Here is a 20,727-nt window from a genome sequence, read left to right on the forward strand (position 1 = left end):
CACATGCTGTGCAAAAACCCAAGTGGGTGCATGTGATAATTACTTACACAATATACCTGTGGCTGCTGACCAGTCTGCTGAAGAACAGTTTGCTTAAAATGTCACTCACTGAGCCATCGGTAATGGTAATAAATTAGTTTATTGCCTTTGCTTCACAAACCAAGTTTAACTTGCAATACATATGTCCAACCATCAGAAAGCCTTTAATCAGTCTGGAAAGTCGGGTAGCTTTAATGACAATCATGCAATTCAGATTTTTAAAAGGTTTCTCTGACATTTACCGAAATGATGACACATTCTGCAGGTGACCGAAAGAGGTCAACTCGTCGAGTTAACCTCCTTTTCAAACCAACGTTTCACAGGAAACTGTTATAACGGAGTCAGACCTAGAAGACACATCAATATAGCATTTGTAATGCTGGTACCATAGGAGACAAAGAGGCTCCTGCACACCATCTAACTTGCAAGAACATATTTATTTCCTTTTTGTATAGCCAAAACTCTGTGTTTTAAACACTTTGCTGCTTCATTTCTTATTTAGATTATTTCTTACATGTTTCCATGGGTTACAGGCTGCAAAACCCTAAGATCCACTGAAGCAGTGCAGCATGAGCTAATGAATCACTTACTAATAAGTTACAAATTAATTTTCATTGTGAGTGCCATTAGAGTTCCTCTCTCTTTGTGGGTACAGGCTGTCAGCTGATAGAGTAACTGTTTTTTGTGATTTTAACATGACCTATGAAGCAGTTATTTCAACACCTGGCCGGTATAAAGGCAACATGAAAGGTAGAATTTAAGCTAAACAGCATCATCAGCCTCGATCCACCTTGGTGGTTTTTAAACTTCAGAATTACATTTTTTTTTAAATCAAACTGTGTTAAATTTCACTTAAATAAAGGTGAATTTCATCAGTGCAAAAGCATCAGCAAAGTAAATTTACCTGAGTTTTATATCATATATTTCACCTGGTTACCCATCTCCACCACTGCTTCACCTAATTTAAGTGGCCACGAATACCACAGCCTGCTCTACAGCAGCACAACACAGCACAGTACTGTACACTGGACGTAAACACTGCTAACATAGCAGTTTAGCCTGCACTGAACTGTGTAATATTTTCATACCATTTACATAACACAAAATGATTCCAATTCAAGTTTCACAACTTGAAATAACCGTTCAGCTACAGCAAAACATCCTGCACAGATCTAGCTTCTGATAAAAAAACCAAAAACAGAACAAGAACCATTAACGTAACAATACATGTAAAGCTTTAAATTTCTAGCTTGTCAACTGTCGCTCTCTGAGTTTATAGCTTTTGAAAATAACCTCGTCATCCTCTTATTATTTTTCTCCATCTCTGAGGGTGATCTTATTACAGATTCACTTTTTTCTCTCTCTGAAAAATAGCAGCTGTATCTTTAGCTTGCATAGCCAAGCTGCACAGACAGTTTGTGTGTTTATTGCTGAGCTCTTTGAAATTACCTGCCACTTTAAACACAGTTACTCCATTTATGCTACAGTACTCTTCCTAAGTAAGTATCTCCATGGCATCAGCTGGAAGGACCGCCAGACTGCAGCACATTCATTACTCATTAACCGAAGATGTGGGAATGAAACTTTAACCCCTGCATGTTTTCCATGGCACAGAAGCACAATCACAAGCATTTCATCATCTTCTTCATAACTTCTGCAATTCTTTGTGGCATGCAGGATATCAGCTTTTGAGATCTGCATGATCAGAGTTCTCAAGCCGATCAAAGCTTTTGGGCTTCTGCTTGTCCACTCATGGACAAGCCTCGGTCGTTGTGTCCTTGGGCAAGACACTTCACCTACCGCCTACTGGTGATGGCCAGAGGGGCCGATGGTGCGATATGGCAGCCTTGCCTCTGTCAGTCTGCTCCAGGGCAGCTGTGGCTACAACTGTAGCTTGCCTCCACCAGTGTGTGAATGTCAGACTGAATGAATAGAGGAACTGTAAAGCGCTTTGAGGGTCTCGAAAAGTGCTATATAAATGCAATCCATTATCATTATCATTACTTTGACTATCCTACAAATGTCCTCCAAGCCCAACTTCTTCCCGTGATCCAAGAGCAATCTGGTGGCAATTTTCCAGCATGATGAGCAAGCACTTGGTGAGAGGAAAGACTTCCTTTTAGCAGGAAGAAACCGCTGGCAGAACCAGGTTCAGGGAGGGGTCATCTATTTGAATCTTATAAAATGCTTATTATTGTTCTTCATAATATCATAGAAACATGTAAAAAAAATGCAAATAATCAAATTTTTTTAAATGAAGCAGCAGTGTTTATGAAACATTTGGGTACAACCCAACTTTTAGAAGTCACATTCCCTCGGAGCTTCACAAGACATACATATAAACACATTTTTAGCATACATAAGTTCGATTAGATTTCACAGGCCATACAAATGTATCGCTGAAGATTTACAGACTCTTGTTTCTTTACAAGCTGTTTCAAATGTAGCTCCAATAAAATCTTAACATCTCTCGATCTAAATGAAAAGCTCACATTTATATATAAACCTGCATGCTTTTGTGCCTTTCTTTTTACATTTCTAGCTTTATTCATTACACAGGGTGTATCAAAAGGAATAATCTGTTGTCAAAGTGCTTTAACTGTTCAGTCGTTCACCTGTAATGACTGAAACACTGTTTCTTTAAAAAATACAGCCTTTCCAAATTGGATGACTCTTTTGATACACCCTGTGTAAACCACACTGATGCCCGGTGTTTATTTATATGTCCTGTGTAGCACCTTGAGAATGTAATTAGCTGAAAGGTGACAGAAGCTTCCTGTTTAAGATCCTTCTCTTGAGCACTGACATATATTCTTGCAAGTTACAACAATGCATGGAAGCCCATCTGCTGCCGTCTGTTATTACAATTTCAACACTCGGTTGAGTTGTGTCACCAAAGTAACACTGCACGGATATGATATACCAGATATATCAGATATAGAGAGTATGCATTTTTTTAAGACTTCCCCTATTTGGTTAAGAGGGTAAAAAACAGACGCCTGGCTTCTCCATGCTTAGCGTGACAAACAAAGGAGCCGTCCAACAGCTCCAGTTAGCAACAATTTGAATACACTGCAACTGTTTCTAAAACTAGGATCACAGGTCAAAAATCAACCTTTAAAAATCTCTAAAAAAGAAACAAAAAACTCTGCTGATTTTATTGATGTGCACTCGACTCCGTGCTGTAATCACTACCGCTGCTCCTGACACGCTTGCTGCAACTGCAGCGTCTCTCCGATGTGGATCCTCTGGTGTCTTTTGAGGTTCTCCCCTCGACTGAAGCTCTTTCCACACTGGCTGCAGTAGTACGGCTTCTCACCCGTGTGGACCCTTTTGTGTTTTTTCAGGTCTCCCGCCTGACTGAAGCGCCTTCCACACTGGACGCAGCCGTACGGCTTCTCTCCTGTGTGGCAGCGCTGGTGGATTCTCAGGTTCCCCACCCTGCTGAACGTCTTTCCACAGACCACGCACAAGTGGAAGCCGTCTCTCCTGAGGTGCTCCATCCTGATCTGTCTGCCGTCCAAACCGGCCCTGGTGTTCTTTGCTAATCCATGCCTCCTGTGTGCCATGTGATTTGAACGAACAAAAACGAGTCCATAAGGCTCGGCGCTAGCTTGCGGCCTGAGGGTCTCGGTAGAGGTGTGACGAGAGGAGTTGCAGCTTAAATCCATGCAGCCGGTGTACTGAGATTGAAGACATGGTTGTTGTGATGACATGCAGTCTGTGGGCTCTGATTCACTTTTGATAGCAGCCATGTTTAACCCAAACAGTGCGCTGGAGTAAGGGTCTGCGCCGGCGTCCCTGGTTTCAGACGGCATACGCTGCCCCTCTAAGTTGTGCGTTGCATCTGCCAGCTGTACTTTGTGGTGGTCTGTGGACGTTTGCGCCAACTTGGACTCAGCTTGTGTCTGAATACCGCTGTGGCTGTCTTTTTCTTTAGTCTCCTGCTTCAAGACATAGTTGAGCTGGTTGCTGTTTTGCTCTGCGAGAGCAACAACATCCGAGTCATGCTTCTGAATGATGCGCCGATCCTGCTTCGCTGTTGTGTCGCACTCCTCTGCTGATGGCCCACTTGTAGTCAGGACAGCTGTGAAATTTGCAATCATGAATAAGAGACCTTAAGCAGAACAAAAATGTTACATTATCTGTAATAATAAATTCCTCACAAAAATTATATGTGTTCTCATGGGTGCTTTCTTTTGGTATCTTGTCCTGGAGCTCCTGCAGTCTCCTCTTCAGACTCTCGTTCTCTCTCTGTGTCCTGGCTGTTTTCTCCTGGTACTCTGACACCGTCTCCTTCACCACCTCCAGAACCTCCTGCACGGCTTCGGTCAGGAGTCTGGCCACCCGGGTGTTCAAACGCTCAAGTTTAGACATCCTGAAATGAAACACCACTTATGAGAACACATCTGTTTTTATATATTAATTAAGGAGAAATGTATGATAAGCAATACCGTTGATGCTACCGCTAGGTGATTACACTCATCAACCACCTAGTTAGGTACACCTGCTTAACTGCTCATTGTGGGGAATATTTTTTTGACCTCCTTAATACCAACCAAGCATAATTTAAACACTACAGCCTACCCGGTAATAAAATCTATGCTATGAAGAATTAAGGCAGTTTTGAAGGCAAAAGGGGGTCCAACCCGGTGCAAACAAGGTGTACCTAATAAAGTGCCCAGTGATTGTATATGACAGCACTGATGGGTGCAGTTAACTGTTATTTCAAACAACGAATTAGAGCCACCTGTTCTTTCAGAAACCAGTGATTACCTGTCCTGTTATTAAACCGTCATGCAACGCAATCAAATGATTTCCTACTACACTTCCATTCAGCTACATTCACCTTATTTTGGTCCGAGATTTAAAACATTGTAAACAGGTAAAATGATGGTTACTAATCTTCTAGAACCTGAAATACGTGGCAGTGTTATCTTGTAACTGTTACTAATATCAGTTTTAGATACGACAATATTTTTAAATCTCCAGGAGTACCTGTAAGCTAGTCCCGAAGTTAGCTTCGTATGTCAATGTTTTCCGTTTAAACATCCCAGAGGTCCAAACACTTGGTCATCAGGTTATCGTGTTAGCAAAAATATACATAAATAAATCGATTTTAATGACAAGTAATTTATCCTATCAAACTTGTAAAGATAATTTATTTAAAAAAAAAAAAACAACTGACAAAATGTAACAAAGCAGATCCACGAACAGCAAAAACAATCTTTAACATCCGGAAGCAGAACTCTGATCACGTGTGCAGAGGGGTTGTTTTCAAAATAAAAGTCCGAGTGAAACGCTTCTGTCTTCTTCTTCTTATCATACAATAAATTGTGATATTGTGAATTATTTTGTTATATTAGGCCATCCTGAACCCTTAATTGTTTTGTGACATGACAGAGCCAATAAATAAAATATCACATATATATATCTGAAGTCACAACAAAAGCATGAATACTGTCTCTACACCTCAAGAATTATTACAAGAAGCCAAAATTAGGACCCTAATTGTAATCTACTCCTAACAGTGGCACATTATAAAGAGATCAAATTATTTTCTGAAGAGAACTCAGTTCATCCTATTGCTGAGGTCCTCCAAAACAGTCTCAGTTTCCCATGTGGGTCTTTGGTAACATTAATAACCCATACCTGCTAAAGAAATATGTTACAGCATCACAGAGTAATCAAATTAAATAAGTGACCCTGAACTGAATAAGTAGAAGAGATCCCCATTGGTGGATATATTTTAGAAATGAGCTGTGGCTTCCAGTAGGTGCCTTTAAGTCTGATGATTCAGAACAATACAATTTTGGTTTTGAGACTGATTCAAAAGAAATTGTGCACCAGTCTCAAATATTGCAATGGACCACACAGAAGGACCAAAAGAATTTGATCAGCTAATTATTTTATTTGGAGATCACAATACAGAAACACACTACAGACTCCATGCTTCAAAATCTAGTAATGGAACAAACAAAATCTGACCAACAACAGCAGCTCAGGAAAACACAAGTGCTCCCTAAGAGGCAGTCTATTCTGTGAAGAAGGCACATTAACCACTTTATATGTTTTTAGCTGACCTTGAAAAACCCACCAGCCTTCACAGATGAGTCTGCTGGTGCTTCTTTAAGTTACTTGAGTGACTGAAGCTTTTCCCGCACTGGCTGCAGGCAAACGGCTTCTCTCCTGTGTGGTAGCGCAGGTGTACTGTGAGGTACCCCGACTGGCTGAAGCGCTTGCCGCACACCGAGCAACAGTACGGCCTCTCCCCTGTGTGCACCCGGTTGTGTTTCTTATAGTCACCTGCATGCCTGAAGGTGCGACCGCAGAGAGAGCAGCTGTAGTGTTTTCGGACGTTTCTCTGCAGTTTCTCTGCTGAGGACGAGCAGCCCACTTCTGTGTTGGTTTGGTTTTCTTCTCCGGCATCGTTTGCACTGATGTGTCTCGCTGGCTCCTGTACGTCACGTTCTGAATCAATGTAGAAAACTGCAGACTCACCTCCGAGTCCTGCAGTGCTCGTTGATGGATCGCAATAAAAATAATTCACAATACGCAAGCCATCGTTATCTGATGCAGGCTCTACTTTCGTTTTCTGGTCATTTTCAGAATGCAGAGGTGCAATGAAGGGTTTTTCGTGGTTTAATAGTGAGGCTGACTGTCCATCATGTGTCTTTGTTTTCAGATTTCCCAGGCTTTCTGTTGCACGGTCAGGGGAAAAGCAGGAAGCACCTAATGACTCAGTGTCTTTATCAACAGGGATGACCACCTCTTCTTTCTCTTTCATGTCTGCTGGGATGGATGAAAACATTTCTGGCACCAATCCTGCAGGAAGACACACATTAAACTACTTTAAAAAAGTTTAAATCCAGCTGTTTCACCACTTGTACTCACAGCTGGATCCTTTGTTTTCTTACCATTGCTCTCCAGGTTAATTCTGTCTTGCAGCTCCTGCAGTCTCCTCTTCAGGCTCTGATTCTCTCTCTGGGTTCTGGCAGTTTTCTCCTGATACTCGCACACAGTTTCTTTCACCACATCCAGAACCTCCTGTACTACTTTAGACAGGAGCTTTTCCACTCGAACATTAAGGCGCTCAATTTTGGCCATCTTTAAGGACTAAGAAGACAAAAAATTAAGGAGCATATTTAACAGACTTTTGCAGGATGCAACATGTGTTCTGCACATTTCCACTTAGATAAATGAAAGAAATAATGGCGATTGGATATTTATGCAACAAAGAACAAAAAAAAAAAAAAAAATAGCAGAATGTATTATTTAAGAGGAAAGCAGAAAAAACGGGAGTGCATTTTTACTACCAGTTATTAACAAGCCGAATGCTCACATACCTTGAGTTTAATGCGATCCCATGAAGCATGCGCAGTCTCAACAGCCGCTCAAACTGCAATCGTGAATTGTTTAAAATATTAACACTCATGCAGGTAATCGTTTCCCTTTAAAATGATTCCTGCAGGTAGATTAAAAATGGCAGCCAGTGCGTCCGCCGAACATCTTTGTGTGAAGCTTTTCCTGCTGTAAACCGGGTCAGGTGTTAAAACGGTTTAATAAACAGCGCGACAGCAATAAAGCGGCAGCGTCCCCTTCATGGGTTTGAAGCATTCCTGAGGCCCGTTGCTGCCACCTACTGGTAAGGGCTCAAAACATAACACCACAAAGCTGTACTGCGTTTACTAAAATTCAAATATACTGTACCTCAAACATGCACTATGAAAAATGTGTTTCTGTTGACTGTCCTATGGGCTCAAATTATGGTCATAAATATTTTGTACTTGTAAATCAGAATGCGTATATATATTTGTGCATCTGTAGATAAGAATTTGTGTGTGCGTAAGAAAAAGATTTGTGTGTGTAAAAATATTTACACAAGTTACAAGTTGTTTTTGTTAAGGTCTGGTTACAGATACAAAGCACAAAAAAAAAAATACGTGGGAAACTGCACTCAAGTTTCAACTTACAAGTACGAGTTTTGACCCGATTTTTCTTCCTTTCAGCTGATTGGTCAATGTCTTGTCAATCACAAATTTTACTATCCAATCAGAGAACAGATGACTACTCTCAAAGGATAGCCTGTTATATCAAACTGTAATGTACACAAGTCTAGAGAACAAAGAAACACCAGTCATGTCATATTTTGAGGTGCTTTATAGTCACAACATGCTCCACAAGTTCAAACTCTGCTAGCTTTGTTTTGTATCTCACGAGGTAAACAACGCAGAGTCACAGTCACGAGTCGTTTCAGCAACTGATTACACTGGCACAAACCAAAAAAGAAAGAAAAGTGTTCTAAGGTCTGAGTACACATCCAACCCTTTTCCCCTAAATTCATTTTTTGTTTCAAATGCACATTAAAAGAAGCTGTTACAAAATGGCAAAAAAAATATTTACAAGCTAGTAAACTTATTACATTAATACATTAGGTCTTTGTCACATTACATTTTTCACACAAAAACTCATGAATGAGATAAAGGCAGTGTTGTGTTCATCGTTCCCCCTCCAGAGCAGTTTCTTCAAACAAGCTGAGCAGGTTCTTTGGTTCCAAGCTGGGTCGAGGAGGTACGGCCTCCTCCACTTGGACCCAGTTGCGCCCACGCCGCTGTGAGGACTTGGTGGATGGAGAGTGTAAGCTCTGGAAGGGGTCTGCGTCCAGCTCGGCATGTATGGGACTCACTTTGGGTGTCAGTGTGCGGCAGGAGCCATTAGTGTGGATGCTGGAAGGGGTCTGAGCAAGTTTACATGAGAACCAGCCACTAAGGTTTGAGTGAGTGGGTGTGTGGGCAGGACTCTGGTGATAGCGCATTGGCGAGCCCGGGAGAGGCGTGGATGTGCTCTCTACAGACAATCTGGATTTTACCCTGTGACATGAAAACAAAGGAAGATAAAAAAGGAGAGTTAAACAGAACAAATATACTCACTTAAAATTTTTCTTCCATCCTATTGATGTGATAATTCTCTACCTTTGTGAGAAGGTGGGGGACAGTTCTGGGTCTGTGGGATGAAAAAACACTGCATCCTCTTCTGGGGTCCCGGAGTCAGTATGCATGGCACTGAGAGGCAGGGTTAAATCCCTGTCCCAACTGTCTTTAGGAGGAGTGCAGGGAGCTGGATTGTTCCAATGAGGGAGGAAGGGCAAGCGAAAGAAGGAGAGGAATCTACACCCAAAGGAGACTACGATCTATGAAGAAAAGAAAATATAGAAAAATGTATTTGTCAAGGTTGAGGAAAGTAAACTTTAAAGGCTAAAGTTTGGAATTGGCCAGGCTAAATTAACTTCAGGACTGATTCACTGGATTAGAGATTTTCTAACTGATCATCTGAAAAGCTTTGTATTAATCGTGTTTTATTTGGTGAAACCATTGTTAGTACGGGGGATCCTCAAGGGTGTGTTCGATCACTATTGTTATTTTCTGTTTAAATGACATGCAGGGAATGTGAAAATGTTAAAATATGCTGATGATTGTCTTTTGTTTTTATAGGAACTCTAACTATTTTGTTCAGGTTCATAGGTTGAAAGAGAGGTTTAAATCTTGTTATTTGTTGATTAATGTCCACAACACGTGTTTGTCTTGAATAACACAGACCCGATGGACAGGTTTTCCACTTTATATATATTGATATATTGATGGCAAGATCAACTTTATGATTAATGCTTTATCCATTTACAAGGAAGCTAATCAGAGATTCATTGTTATCAGGACGTCGAGAGGTTTCAGAGTTAGGCACAACGTTTTGGAAAGAGTTTGTCAGCTTGATTTTACGTTCAGTATCTCAGCCTGGTTTGGTAACTTGACTGTGGCAAACAGGAACACAGTAAGAAAATAAACAGGATTGTCAGAATTTCTGGAAAAATGATTGGTTGACAACAAACTTTATTGGCTAAGCTGTGTCATCAGACTATCTTCAGGAAAGCTCGGTCTATTGTTGCTGACCGTGAACACCCTCATTATTCTGACTTTGAATTAATGCCCTCAGGACAACTTTATAGGGTCCCTCTAGCTAAAGGGGTATAAGGGATCATTTGTACCAAATGCAATCAGCATGCTAAATAATAAGATGCTGTGGTGTATTTCTATAGTTGTATTGAATTTATAGATATGCATATCTATGAATGTGGGCCAATATCTCCCAGGATTCATGAACTGATTGGTTGATTTGTGGCTTGGTGAACCGAAAACAGCTGCCCATTATGTGGACAATAAAGTTATTCTATTTTTAATGCTGTGGCATCCTTACAAGGACATTTTACTAAACTGTTAATCAAAATAATCAATCCTAAAAGATTAATATTTAAAGGATTTAGTGATTCTGTTACCTGACACAGGGAGGCCAGTGTCAGCATCGTCTCAGCAGCCATAAGATACATGCGTCTCCTCCACCTGCGTTTCCTAACAGAGGGGAGGGCAAGAAGCTCAGAGACTGTGGGTCTCTCAGACGGCTCTGGGGCCAGCATCATCTGTAGGACTGTCTGAAGCTCCTCTGACAGGCCTGCAATCACACATGGACGTTTAAAAGAAAAATCATTATATCAGACGAGGAAATTGATGAGGCCTCCTAGAGCAGATCTCACCGTTGGTAAACTCTGTGGGGAGACAGCCTCGCCTGAGCTGCTGCCACCCCTCGCCACCATTTGGAACCTCGATATTACAGGCAAGCTCCAGTATGGAAACCCCCAAACTAAATAAAAAAGGATGCGATAATATTTAGACACTTATTTCAAATCAGATCAGTCACATCTGTACATAATGAATCACATATGTACCTGAAAACATCTGCAGCAGGTCCATACTCCCCACGCAGCAGCTCGGGGGCCATGTATCTGGGATCACCCTCCTGAACATCGTCCTTTGATTTCTCCCCTGCAGCTCCCATCTGTTTGAGCTCAAGCAGCAGCCCGAAATCGCCCAGCTTCAGACGACCAGAGGCGGTGATGAGGACGTTGGCGGGCTTGAGGTCCAGATGCACGAAGCCATGAGAGTGTAAGTGCTGCAGTGCTGAGAGGAGATCGCACAGGTAGGCCCAAGCAGCAGGCTCATCTGTTTACAAGCAAAAAACACAAGTCAGCATGAACGAGGATGTAGAAGTTTTATACAAAATCACAGCTGATACAAACTGTTTTTGGGCAGACCTGGGCCAGGAGGCTGGTTCTCAGCGTGATGCAGCAAGCTGGTGCTGCACAGCTCTGTCTGGATGTAGAGTCGGCCGCACTCCTCCCAGGCAGCCACGAAGTTCAAAATATGAGGGTGAGGACACAGGTGCTCGTGATTCCTGGCTTCCCTGACGCTCCGATTCCTCTCACTGTTACCCCTGAAGCGCTGAGCAGAGCGTTTGACTGCGTACTGACGACCATCTCTGTTGCTTTGCACCTGGAGAGAGAAAAGAAAATATCCAGAAATTACAACTTTTGGAAAAATAAACAAACAAATACTTAAAATCCTGAATTTTCCAGTTTCATTGATGTGAAGAAACAGCAACACCAAATATATTATGTTATTATATAACTCTCTTTATTTAAATCTGTGTTTTGCTCACCTTGTAAACTTCTCCAAATGATCCCCTCCCCAGCAGGCCCAAGTTAGTAAAGCACTGATTGAAGTAGGACTGCTGTTTGCTGGGATCATACGCAGAATTTGGAGATTTACTGAGGGAATTAGACAGGGGTGTCCAGGGGGATTGATGCTGAGGAAACATTCTGCTCAGCGGGGGGCATCCTTTAGATGGTGGCAGCGGAGGCAAAGAATTTGAGAGACGAGCAGGGGAATAATAGGATGAGTTTGACGTAGACGACGAGGAAAAAGGCAGCCGGCGCTTTTTGAGAGAGAAGGACTGCTCCGCGTGGGAGAAGTGGGTTGGAAGAGGGAGAGCCACCCTCGGCACTGTAGTTTCCACCGCCACAGACATTGTGTCAACCTTTTCTGTTCTTTACTATAAAGACAGGAAGCTGTAACAGTCAAGAGTAAAAATTGTAAACATAAGCAATACATACAGCTACATATATGTAGATGTGGTGAGAATTTTACATACACTCTCTTTTCATAGTTGAATGATTTAACAGCGTACATCTTAAGTGGCTGTAAAAAAAGAAGAATTGGGTAAACGAGTTTGGATTTATTTTAGATTTTCTCTAATACACACAAGGTCAAGAGTATATTCCGCCACTTATATTTGGTTAAATGTCCCTGAGCAAGTTGCACCTCGATTAGACCCCCTTGGTACCCATCAACAAGCATCTGGCATAATTGTGGTTGGATATCTGACCACTCGTCTTGACAGAATTCATTTAAATTAGTTGGTTTCCTGGCACAGACTCTGCTTTTAAGCCTAATCAGTACATTTTCTACAGGGTTGATGTCAGAGCTTTGGGAAGGCCATTCCAGGTTAGCCTGCTTTATCCATTCCTAAACCAGTTTTGATATGTAATTGGGATCATTGACAACACAAGTGAACACACAGGATTACAGAAAATCCCAAATAAATTCAAACTTGTGCACCCAGTTTTTTGTTTTTGGTAATTAAAGATGTTTGCTGCACAATCCTTCCACCCTGGAAAAACAACAGTTCAAATAAATCATTAAAAGCTCCAAATCAACATGGTATTCATTCCCACATTGGGTATTTATAAATTTCCTCACCAGAACTGGAAGTTGATTTTTTTTCACAATTAGTGCTCAGTTTTAATGGTTTCTTTTCATCTAGTTCTCCACAGAGCAAAGGCAAAAAGGTATTATTTATGAAGACTAAAAACAACAACAAAAAAAAAAAATAGGTCTTTGTAGACTGATCCCCACCCATTTAGCACTACTCCTGGTACATCTGGTTTGACAGGTTGTAGAGCTTTTGTCTGATATCGGTATCGGCACAGTCCTCTCGATCCATTGATACTAAACCCATTTGTAGGAAGACAGGTATTCCTTTTCCCAGCCCAGCCCAGCCCAGCCCCTGGTGTCAGGGGGAAAGTAAAGACCCGCTGATAAAACACAACTGATTAATTTTTCCAACATAACTTTTCGCTTTGTTAACGTAACATTACTCGAAGCACAAATACTGTCCATTAGTTTATAGCAATGACAACTGTCACCGCAGCTAAACACTTGTGGCTAACGTTAACCCCGGGCGGAACAAAACAAACATGACAACACAGCCTGATTAGCTGGCTAACCCGCGTGAAGATAACTTACTCTAACTGACATTTTATATTTAACTATTTAGTTAAAGCGGAATTAAAAAACGTTACCTCGCAGACCATAGTCCACTTTTGACGACAGGTTTCAAAACAGCGTTCTTCTATCCAAACCCTGCGCGTACACCCTTCAAGCGTCAACCTAACTCGCGCCAAATTCTGAAACTCTCACGTAGCGCTGCGTAGCTGGTCTCCGTGAATACGGAATGTACGAGTTGCGCATGTACATTGCGCAATATCCGAGAGCAGTGCAGTCTGGGCTTTTGCTGCAAAACACAGAGCTGGCGTAACTGGCTAGCTAGCTGACCACTTGAAATGGTAACTTTAATATTATTGCCGATTAGTTCGGGAGAGTCGTACGTAGATTTCGACACTCTATTAACGTTCGGCGATGTGTTCAAACGTATTAACGTGATAATAACAGCGGATACTGTTGGCTATAGAAATGTTAATTTCACTTTTGCTCTGCTAGCTTAGCCTTTCCATCCATAACCGAGGGGGTGTAGCTAGCGAGGGAACTTAGCTCGGCTAACCTTGGAAATGCTGTAACGCTAGGTAGCTAATTAATCCAGGCAATATCATGTGGTTAGCTGAGTGTGTACTGTATTTGTCAGACCTATTCCGTGTGTTATCTAGGGCTGTTTTCCACCGAACTGTCAAAACAGTTGACGTGTCGGCTAATATCGCGCTAGCCCAGAGCTACGTCTGCTTCACACTGTTCACTGTTATTTGCTAGCGTATGAATAAACGAAGTGACACTTATCAGAATATCTATTACAGAATCCGCTATCAAATTTTCATGTAATATAACCTTTTAACAATCTTCGCGTTTACTGTACAGTCAGGTTAAGTGTTTAAGCAGTTTCCGGATAGGCATGCAATATTAACGAGTTTCGTGGCCTAATGAGATGTTTTGTCTAGTAAAACGGGGTTATTGTTGGTCATAATGTATATTTACTCAAGAACTATATCTTTGTGGATAGACGTTCTTAATGTGGAGTAACGTTTCATAGAACCCAATCCTCAACTTCTTGGTAAATGAGCAACTGTAGCTGGTTTTTACATTGTGTGCCCCCCTCTTTTCCTTTCAGGACGTGTTCTTAATGATCCGGCGTCACAAGACCACAATCTTCACAGATGCCAAGGAGTCCACCACTGTCTATGAGCTGAAGCGTATTGTCGAGGGAATACTTAAAAGACCACCCGAGGACCAGCGACTCTACAAAGTGAGCTTACAGCATCAGAAAGACTAAATGTGCACTTTAATTTTGCCAGAATGTAGCCAGTGTTAATGTTAACATTCACAGTAGTTGAATATTACCCCAACAAACTTCAACCTCATGGTAAATATTGGTAATTATTGACCTATTTCAAAATTACCATTGAATAGGAAATTATTAGAAAAATTTGCAGTTGTGGAAAATCTATTTAGATTCTTTTACCTATGACAGATTTCTGATCCCTTTCAGGCAGGTTTTTAAAAGCTGGCATCTGATGTGGGACATTGTTCTGTGCTCATATTGCTTGATCTCAAATAGCTTTTCTAACCTGTGGAGTTTCACAAGGCTCAAACCTGGGCCTATTACATCCTTCCTTTAGCTGGGATCATTCAAATCTTTCGGGGGCATTACTTGTCATTTCCATGCTGAAATGTCTTTTAAGCCTCACCAGCTGGATAGACTGTCCACCCTAGCTAATTGTTTATAATGATTTAATGTCTGGCTTTCCAGCAGTTACCTTGTTTTAATCTTCAGTGAGACTGAGACCAGGATTATAACTCCTCCTAAAATATATTCAAGAACCTGTCAAGCGATTGCCTCCTTTTGTTCATCTTTGAAGTCTAGTGTTTGTAATCGCTCTGTAATATTTTATGTCATTTTCTGGTTTCTTTCATTAAAGGAAGATTTCCAAATTGTAAGCTATGGTCTTCCATGCTGGACTGGAGAAAATTGTTCATATATTTGTGTCTCCGTGCCTATATTACTGGAACACCCTATTTACCCGCTTAGATTAATCATCTCTTTCATACCTCCAAATGATACAAAATGCTGCATCCAGACCCTAATACAGATGTGCTCACATTCTCTTTGTTTTATGCTCTTTACGTCGGCTCACAGTTGATTTTAGAATTCGTTTTAAAATTCTCATATTTACATACAGAGCACTAAATCAAGCTCAGACTACTAATCTCAGTTTCTCATTAAACACACTGCTTCTCACTTGCTCAAAATACATTAGTTGTTCCTCATATAAGATTGTAGACTGGGGTATAGAGCCTTTCAGTCTGTGGCAGCCAAGACTATGGATCAGTCTGCCACTCCAGCTATATTTAGCTCGCTCTTTAGACTTCATGAAAAAGTCGTTGAAACCTTTTTGGTTTAAGTATTTAGATTGTGTTGTAATATTTTTGGTTTTGTATTGCTATTGAACTATGTTTTAAGTATCTAATATATTTTATTGTGATTATTCCCAGTTTTCACTTGTTTTCCTGTGCAGTAATTTGTAACTCTGTAAATAAACATTGCTTACTTAAATATTTTCTATCAGAAACACGCTCTGCATATTAGTTGGACTATCTTCTTATATTCTGAGGTCATGATATTTTTGTATTACAGGATGATCAGCTGCTAGAGGATAGCAAAACTCTGGGTGACTGTGGATTCACCAACCAGACTGCCAGACCTCAAGCCCCAGCTACAGTCGGTCTGGCCTTTCGTATTAATGGTATGTTGTGGTTATGCTGTTTGTTTGGTTTTAAAGATCAGAGGTACACTACACAGCAAAAATGAGTACAGTCCTATGAACCATTGCTTAAATATCTTAGTATAAAAATCGTTCTCAGAGTTGAACTGTCATGTATTTACTCTTTATTTAAAATTAGAACAGTTTAGAGTTACAGTGTTAAAGTAGCGGTGTAGTGGTTAAGACATGTGAATGACCTTCTGAGGAGACACAAATCCTGCCTCAGGGGGTTGCAAGCTTGTGTACTGCCAGTGCGAGCCCAGATAAATGGGAGGGTAACGTCAGGGAGGGTATTTGGTGTAAAATCTGTTCTAAATCAAACATGTGGCTCCCTCTATTAAGGCGGCTTCTTGGGAAATAAGGGAGCAGCTAAAAATACCTCAGTTTACTTTATTAAAATACGGGCTTCACTATAGGAACTCACCTGTAGGAAACACACCTTTTATTACTGAGATAATTTGAGATGTCCACCTTTACATTTGGTGGATGATACCATTGTTCCTTGTTTTTATATAGAGATGTTCTTCCTTTTTTTAGAGACAGTTTCTTTAACATGGAGAGCCTGTGTTGTTCTCCTTTTGTCTTAAAAATACCCCAGTAGTGTTTTCTTGGATTTGAGTCAGGCAACATACTTGGCCAGCTTATAGTTTCACTGTTTTCTCCTTAAGGAACTAATGTGTCATGTTGGCAGTCTGCTTTGTTCATGTCAGACGCGCTGGTGTTTTTATGTGAACCTAACAGATTTAATTCCATTTGAGCAAAGAAAGGACTCAAAGTATTCGCAAGCAAGCTATCTTTTTATTTCTTTAGGAAGGGTGAATCTTGAAGTTTTTGTTCTGAAGCTCAAGTAAGGGTTTTTATTTATTCCCCAGGTTGTGATGCTTGGAAATTGACATTGTGCAATCTCCTTCAAACTGTCACAGAAACTCTGCTTTCCTCTGATAAGTCCTGTGCCAAATTAAAGGCATTTTTCCTTTTCTTTTGCACAGTTACATTATATAAGTAGTGCACTGGCCCTAGCATCATTCTGGGAAGACAGACACTTAAGCACTGTTGCTTGTTCTGTTGGCTAAATTACTTCCTCAACATGTCTTCAAGTTCTCCAGAGCCCTGATAATGAACTGATCATTTGATTCAGGTGTGTTGACCCAGGGTGATACCTAAAACCTGCAGGACACTGGCCCTTGAGGCCCGGAGTTCCCCACCCCTGTTCTAAAGTATTTGAGTTGAAGATTCATAAAAGGTTATATGCTACATGTAATCCTGGAAACAGTGTAATTATTGAGAAGGAATACAATTTGAGAATCAAGTGATGTTCTCAGTTCTGATGTGTACTAAATTTTCCTCTGTCATAAAGAGTAGTTTTCTGTTTTACCAAGAAGTATGACTCTTTTTTTTTTTATGTTAGTAGCACGAGTGGTGGAAAACGTTTGTGCTATTCTCTTAATAAACCATCACTGATCTCATTTAGCAACAGTGTTTTTCAGTAGACAACCATGAAGAATAACTGACTAATCCATTCTTTTGCACTGTAATCTGTGGTCTTCAGCACAACAACATGTCTACTTTTCTATTTTTTTAAAAATACATATATATATTTTTTTAGTCTTTTTGCCTCTCATACTGTATTTATTTAAGAAATGAGAGGTGGCTCGAGACTTTTGCACAGTACTGTAAATCGCATCACTGAATGAGTGTATTGTGTGTCACTTAAAAGAAAGCTTCAAGGTAGCTTCTCCTTCAAAACTCATTCCTTAAAAATTAAGGTGTGATTTTATTCTGTAACTAACTCAAGAAGACTCATTGTAGATTTTCAGCGTGGATTTACCAGCAGTTATATTTAAGAGCATACACAAAGGGCCCTCAGCGGCATTAAAATGTGTTGTGTGTAACCCGAGTCCCCGTGCCTTAAAGCTGTGGCTCAAATTATGCACTTCTACCTTTAAGTGCATTGAGCAAAGCTTGTCCTTAGTTACATGAGCATGAATCTGTTTTGAAGGATTTTCCCCTGGATACACTTGCTCTACAGTAAAGATTCATTTCAGCAACCTTTTATTATGTGCAGCCACATTAAACTCTGCTGTCACGATGGAGCTCATGCTTCCTTGTCTCTGTGCCCTGCAGATGAGATGTTTGAGCAGCTGCACATCGAGGCCTTTTCCAGCCCCCCGGAACTCCCTGATGTGATGAAGCCTCAGGACTCTGGTAGCACTGCTAATGAACAGGCAGTGCAGTGATGGCAGAGGCAGGAAGCGAGCATCGGCGGGAAGGATGGAAATGGCAGTGTGCAGATTAACTGCGGTGAAGAAGTAGCGGGGTGGAGGATGTGTAAAATAGTTTCATTTGATTGGATGGGGACGTTTTAGGTAACCAAGCCTATCCATGTTACCTTCATGTTGTCATCTCAACATCCCCCCCACACGTTTTTGTTGTTTTTTTGTTTGTTTGTTTGTTTGTTTGTTTTTTTAACTCTATTGATTTCCACATCACATGCAGTTCAGCTCCTTGAATTTGCTCCTAAGCACCGAGTGAAGAAGTTGGTTTGGAAAGTGTGATTGTGTGTATGCGTGCGTGTGTGTGTATGTGTTGAGTTATTCTAATTATTATCATTAATATTTTGGAAAGGGTGGAGGCGTAGTTGTGTGTCACAGTGCTCTAGAATTAACATGCATGGGTAAAAGTCCAGTGTGTGAATCAGCAAATGCATGAACAAACTCAAAACAAAGGCTTTACATTCACAGAAGCAGATAGACCTACCACTGATTCGTTTCTCTGGTCTGATTCCCACTTTTCGTTGTACATTTCTGATTCGATCGTAAACCAGGAAGAATGTCTGTAAGATAGTTGCGTTCATTTTTGTTTTCATCATCATTTTGTTTCTTCGGTTTGTTTCACGCGTTAGTCCCTTGTTGTGTTTCACGCACTGAGACCAAAGGCAGGTACCTCTTGGACAGCAGAGGGATTATTTTTCTTCTTCTTTAGTTGTTTGGTCAAAGGATATTCTGTCTGTGACATACAGTATATACACAGGAGGAGCGTTTCTTGTGTTAAACTTTTCATTTTGTAAATGCACACATCACAAGTCACCAACACTTACGTGGCATCTTCCCCTTATTACACATGCATAGCCTGTAACTGTGATCTTGCTTAATTAAAAGTTTTTCCTGTTTGGTTTTTTACTCTGACTGCTTTTTGGTTTGTTTGTTTTTTTATGTTTTTTAAGTTTGTGTCAGTATTTAATGAATAAATCAGTAATTCAGTGTATTGATCTGTGTTGGAGGCACTGGGCAGGGCTGTAGCAGTGATTCTTACAACCATGTAAAGCCTGAACCATGAAATAATTTCCAGAAAATTTTAACTTTTTGACAAAGGAGTGTTTATTGATCCTTGACAAATTAAAAAAAAGAGAACTTAAATATTAAATTGCATATGTGAGTTCTAATTTGCATCATATTTGCTTTTTCATTTGATTTATGTATCGCTCAAAAAATGTGTTTCTGTTTTGGGGGTAAAATCGAAATCACTGATGATGTAGAAGTCACAAAACTCATATACAGGTGTGATAGTGACGTTAACAATGCCTCTGTCCAGCCCATATGTGAGCCGGCATGCACAGTAAGCAGGTATAACAAATTGTCATATTTAAATTGTATTATTTACACTTGTGCTTTTTATTCTGTGATATGTTAAAAACTGTGAAACTGCTATTTTCTTTCTGGGATTTGTAGAACAGGATGGACAGTTTTTCTTTTATAATATAGATTCACCGTAAAATTAAAGCTCAAATCAACAAAAACGCCCCCCTTCAAACCTCCAGGAGGTATCCAAAAAGCACCAGGTTTATTTTAAGCTGTTGATATTTGGTCCTAACTTCTACACTAATTAAAATTCTCCAAAAGGCATTGCCTGCAAAAATGTAGTGTAGAGGTCCAGTTAAGTGACTGGAATGAGTCACTTAATGGGTTGTTTTTCACCATATCACTGTCATGTTAAAACAACCTGAAGCTGCAAGAGTAAAAAGCTTACCTGGAACCAGAGGAATGCAGCAGGGATTAGGGCTTTGGACTTTTCGTAGCAGAAAACACCACAAGTAGAAATTATGGCATTAAAGATGATTTTAGTTCTATTTAGGGTCCATGAGAGTGAAACACAGCTGATGCACAGCTGCCAGACCGCCACCTGTAATACGACCATAGGTTACTACGCCCTGCAGTGGCACGTCTAAACATTAACCGTGAAAGAAGTTTCTGCATCACCACCACCATCTGAGTATAGTTAACATTACATCACTAACCTTAACATAATTTACCAGTGTCGTGCTCCTTCAAAAGTCTGACACATTCATTCTTAGCCTTTATTTTTCTAAATAAAGCTTTTGTCATAAAACAATCACAAAAATGGTGTCAGGGAGCACTCTCATACGGAGTCCAGGTTTTGATCTGTGATGATTTTTAGGAAGGGCTGTTGGTTTGGGCCTCTGTACCTTGGTCCCGTTCTGCCACCTTTTCTGTCCTGCTAGGTGAGACCGGTGCTGTCAGGGAGCGCTGGGAATGGATTTGGTCTGCAGCGATATTAAGGTGAGTGATACATGTCAAAGTGGAAATACAGCAACAAGATGATCATAAGCTGTGCAGTTTCAGTGTGAAAACCATATAACCAGTAAGATGGGAGTTTTAGTTTAAAAAAATCTTAATTATTTCCAAGTTAGTTTCACTGTAAACAGGTTGCTGTCAATTCTACAACTTACGCTTTGT

At 40.6% G+C, this 20,727-nt stretch overlaps 4 protein-coding genes across 7 annotated transcripts; 1 reads left to right on the forward strand and 3 right to left on the reverse strand.

Moving 5' to 3' along the window:
* Positions 1-120: 120 nt before the first annotated feature.
* On the reverse strand, positions 121-5,245 carry LOC120718161 (zinc finger and SCAN domain-containing protein 2-like). 2 transcript variants are annotated; one of them, XM_040006525.1, is made up of 3 exons: positions 5,038-5,245; positions 4,206-4,417; positions 121-4,126 (listed from the first exon to the last, which is right to left on the reverse strand). In XM_040006525.1, exons 2-3 carry the CDS (start codon positions 4,414-4,416, stop codon positions 3,231-3,233), a joined length of 1,107 nt encoding a protein of 368 aa, XP_039862459.1. In that variant the 5' UTR covers position 4,417; positions 5,038-5,245; the 3' UTR covers positions 121-3,230. The 2 variants fall into 2 exon arrangements, with proteins under 2 accessions (XP_039862459.1, XP_039862460.1); XM_040006526.1 differs by lacking the exon at positions 5,038-5,245 and adding an exon at positions 4,494-5,016.
* A 636-nt stretch (positions 5,246-5,881) lies between these two features.
* LOC120718162 (zinc finger and SCAN domain-containing protein 21-like) lies at positions 5,882-7,684 on the reverse strand. Its single transcript, XM_040006527.1, has 3 exons — positions 7,386-7,684; positions 6,957-7,155; positions 5,882-6,864 (listed from the first exon to the last, which is right to left on the reverse strand). Exons 2-3 carry the CDS (start codon positions 7,144-7,146, stop codon positions 6,143-6,145), a joined length of 912 nt encoding a protein of 303 aa, XP_039862461.1. The 5' UTR covers positions 7,147-7,155; positions 7,386-7,684; the 3' UTR covers positions 5,882-6,142.
* Positions 7,685-8,183: 499 nt separating this feature from the next.
* Positions 8,184-13,414, reverse strand: pkmyt1 (protein kinase, membrane associated tyrosine/threonine 1). 3 transcript variants are annotated; one of them, XM_040006522.1, is made up of 9 exons: positions 13,286-13,401; positions 12,076-12,122; positions 11,584-11,992; positions 11,180-11,417; positions 10,814-11,087; positions 10,622-10,728; positions 10,367-10,539; positions 9,012-9,229; positions 8,184-8,909 (listed from the first exon to the last, which is right to left on the reverse strand). In XM_040006522.1, exons 3-9 carry the CDS (start codon positions 11,950-11,952, stop codon positions 8,537-8,539), a joined length of 1,752 nt encoding a protein of 583 aa, XP_039862456.1. In that variant the 5' UTR covers positions 11,953-11,992; positions 12,076-12,122; positions 13,286-13,401; the 3' UTR covers positions 8,184-8,536. The 3 variants fall into 3 exon arrangements, with proteins under 3 accessions (XP_039862456.1, XP_039862455.1, XP_039862457.1); XM_040006521.1 differs by lacking the exon at positions 12,076-12,122 and having other exon boundaries at positions 13,286-13,414; XM_040006523.1 differs by lacking the exon at positions 12,076-12,122 and having other exon boundaries at positions 11,584-11,976; positions 13,286-13,398.
* Positions 13,415-13,429: 15 nt separating this feature from the next.
* Positions 13,430-19,158, forward strand: LOC120718165 (elongin-B-like). Its single transcript, XM_040006532.1, has 4 exons — positions 13,430-13,549; positions 14,323-14,457; positions 15,847-15,955; positions 18,098-19,158. Exons 1-4 carry the CDS (start codon positions 13,547-13,549, stop codon positions 18,208-18,210), a joined length of 360 nt encoding a protein of 119 aa, XP_039862466.1. The 5' UTR covers positions 13,430-13,546; the 3' UTR covers positions 18,211-19,158.
* The last annotated feature ends 1,569 nt before the right edge of the window (positions 19,159-20,727 follow it).

Source organism: Simochromis diagramma, unplaced genomic scaffold (assembly GCF_900408965.1).
Source record: "Simochromis diagramma unplaced genomic scaffold, fSimDia1.1 OVJJ01000518.1, whole genome shotgun sequence".
Taxonomy (NCBI): domain Eukaryota; kingdom Metazoa; phylum Chordata; class Actinopteri; order Cichliformes; family Cichlidae; genus Simochromis; species Simochromis diagramma.

Excerpts from the sequence above, each read along its gene's own strand:
- LOC120718161 (XM_040006525.1), bottom strand. The coding sequence starts at position 4,416 with ATGTCTAAACTTGAGCGTTTGAACACCCGGGTGGCCAGACTCCTGACC. Across the intron at positions 4,127-4,205 it reads TGAGAACACATATAATTTTT|CTGTCCTGACTACAAGTGGG; the intron begins GTGAGGAATTTA and ends CAAATTTCACAG.
- LOC120718162 (XM_040006527.1), bottom strand. The coding sequence starts at position 7,146 with ATGGCCAAAATTGAGCGCCTTAATGTTCGAGTGGAAAAGCTCCTGTCT. Across the intron at positions 6,865-6,956 it reads AATTAACCTGGAGAGCAATG|GATTGGTGCCAGAAATGTTT; the intron begins GTAAGAAAACAA and ends GTCTTCCTGCAG.
- pkmyt1 (XM_040006521.1), bottom strand. The coding sequence starts at position 11,952 with ATGTCTGTGGCGGTGGAAACTACAGTGCCGAGGGTGGCTCTCCCTCTT. Across the intron at positions 11,088-11,179 it reads GAACCAGCCTCCTGGCCCAG|ATGAGCCTGCTGCTTGGGCC; the intron begins GTCTGCCCAAAA and ends GCTTGTAAACAG. Across the intron at positions 10,729-10,813 it reads CCTGCTGCAGATGTTTTCAG|TTTGGGGGTTTCCATACTGG; the intron begins GTACATATGTGA and ends TTTTTTATTTAG.
- LOC120718165 (XM_040006532.1), top strand. Across the intron at positions 14,458-15,846 it reads AGGACCAGCGACTCTACAAA|GATGATCAGCTGCTAGAGGA; the intron begins GTGAGCTTACAG and ends TTTGTATTACAG. Across the intron at positions 15,956-18,097 it reads TCTGGCCTTTCGTATTAATG|ATGAGATGTTTGAGCAGCTG; the intron begins GTATGTTGTGGT and ends TGTGCCCTGCAG.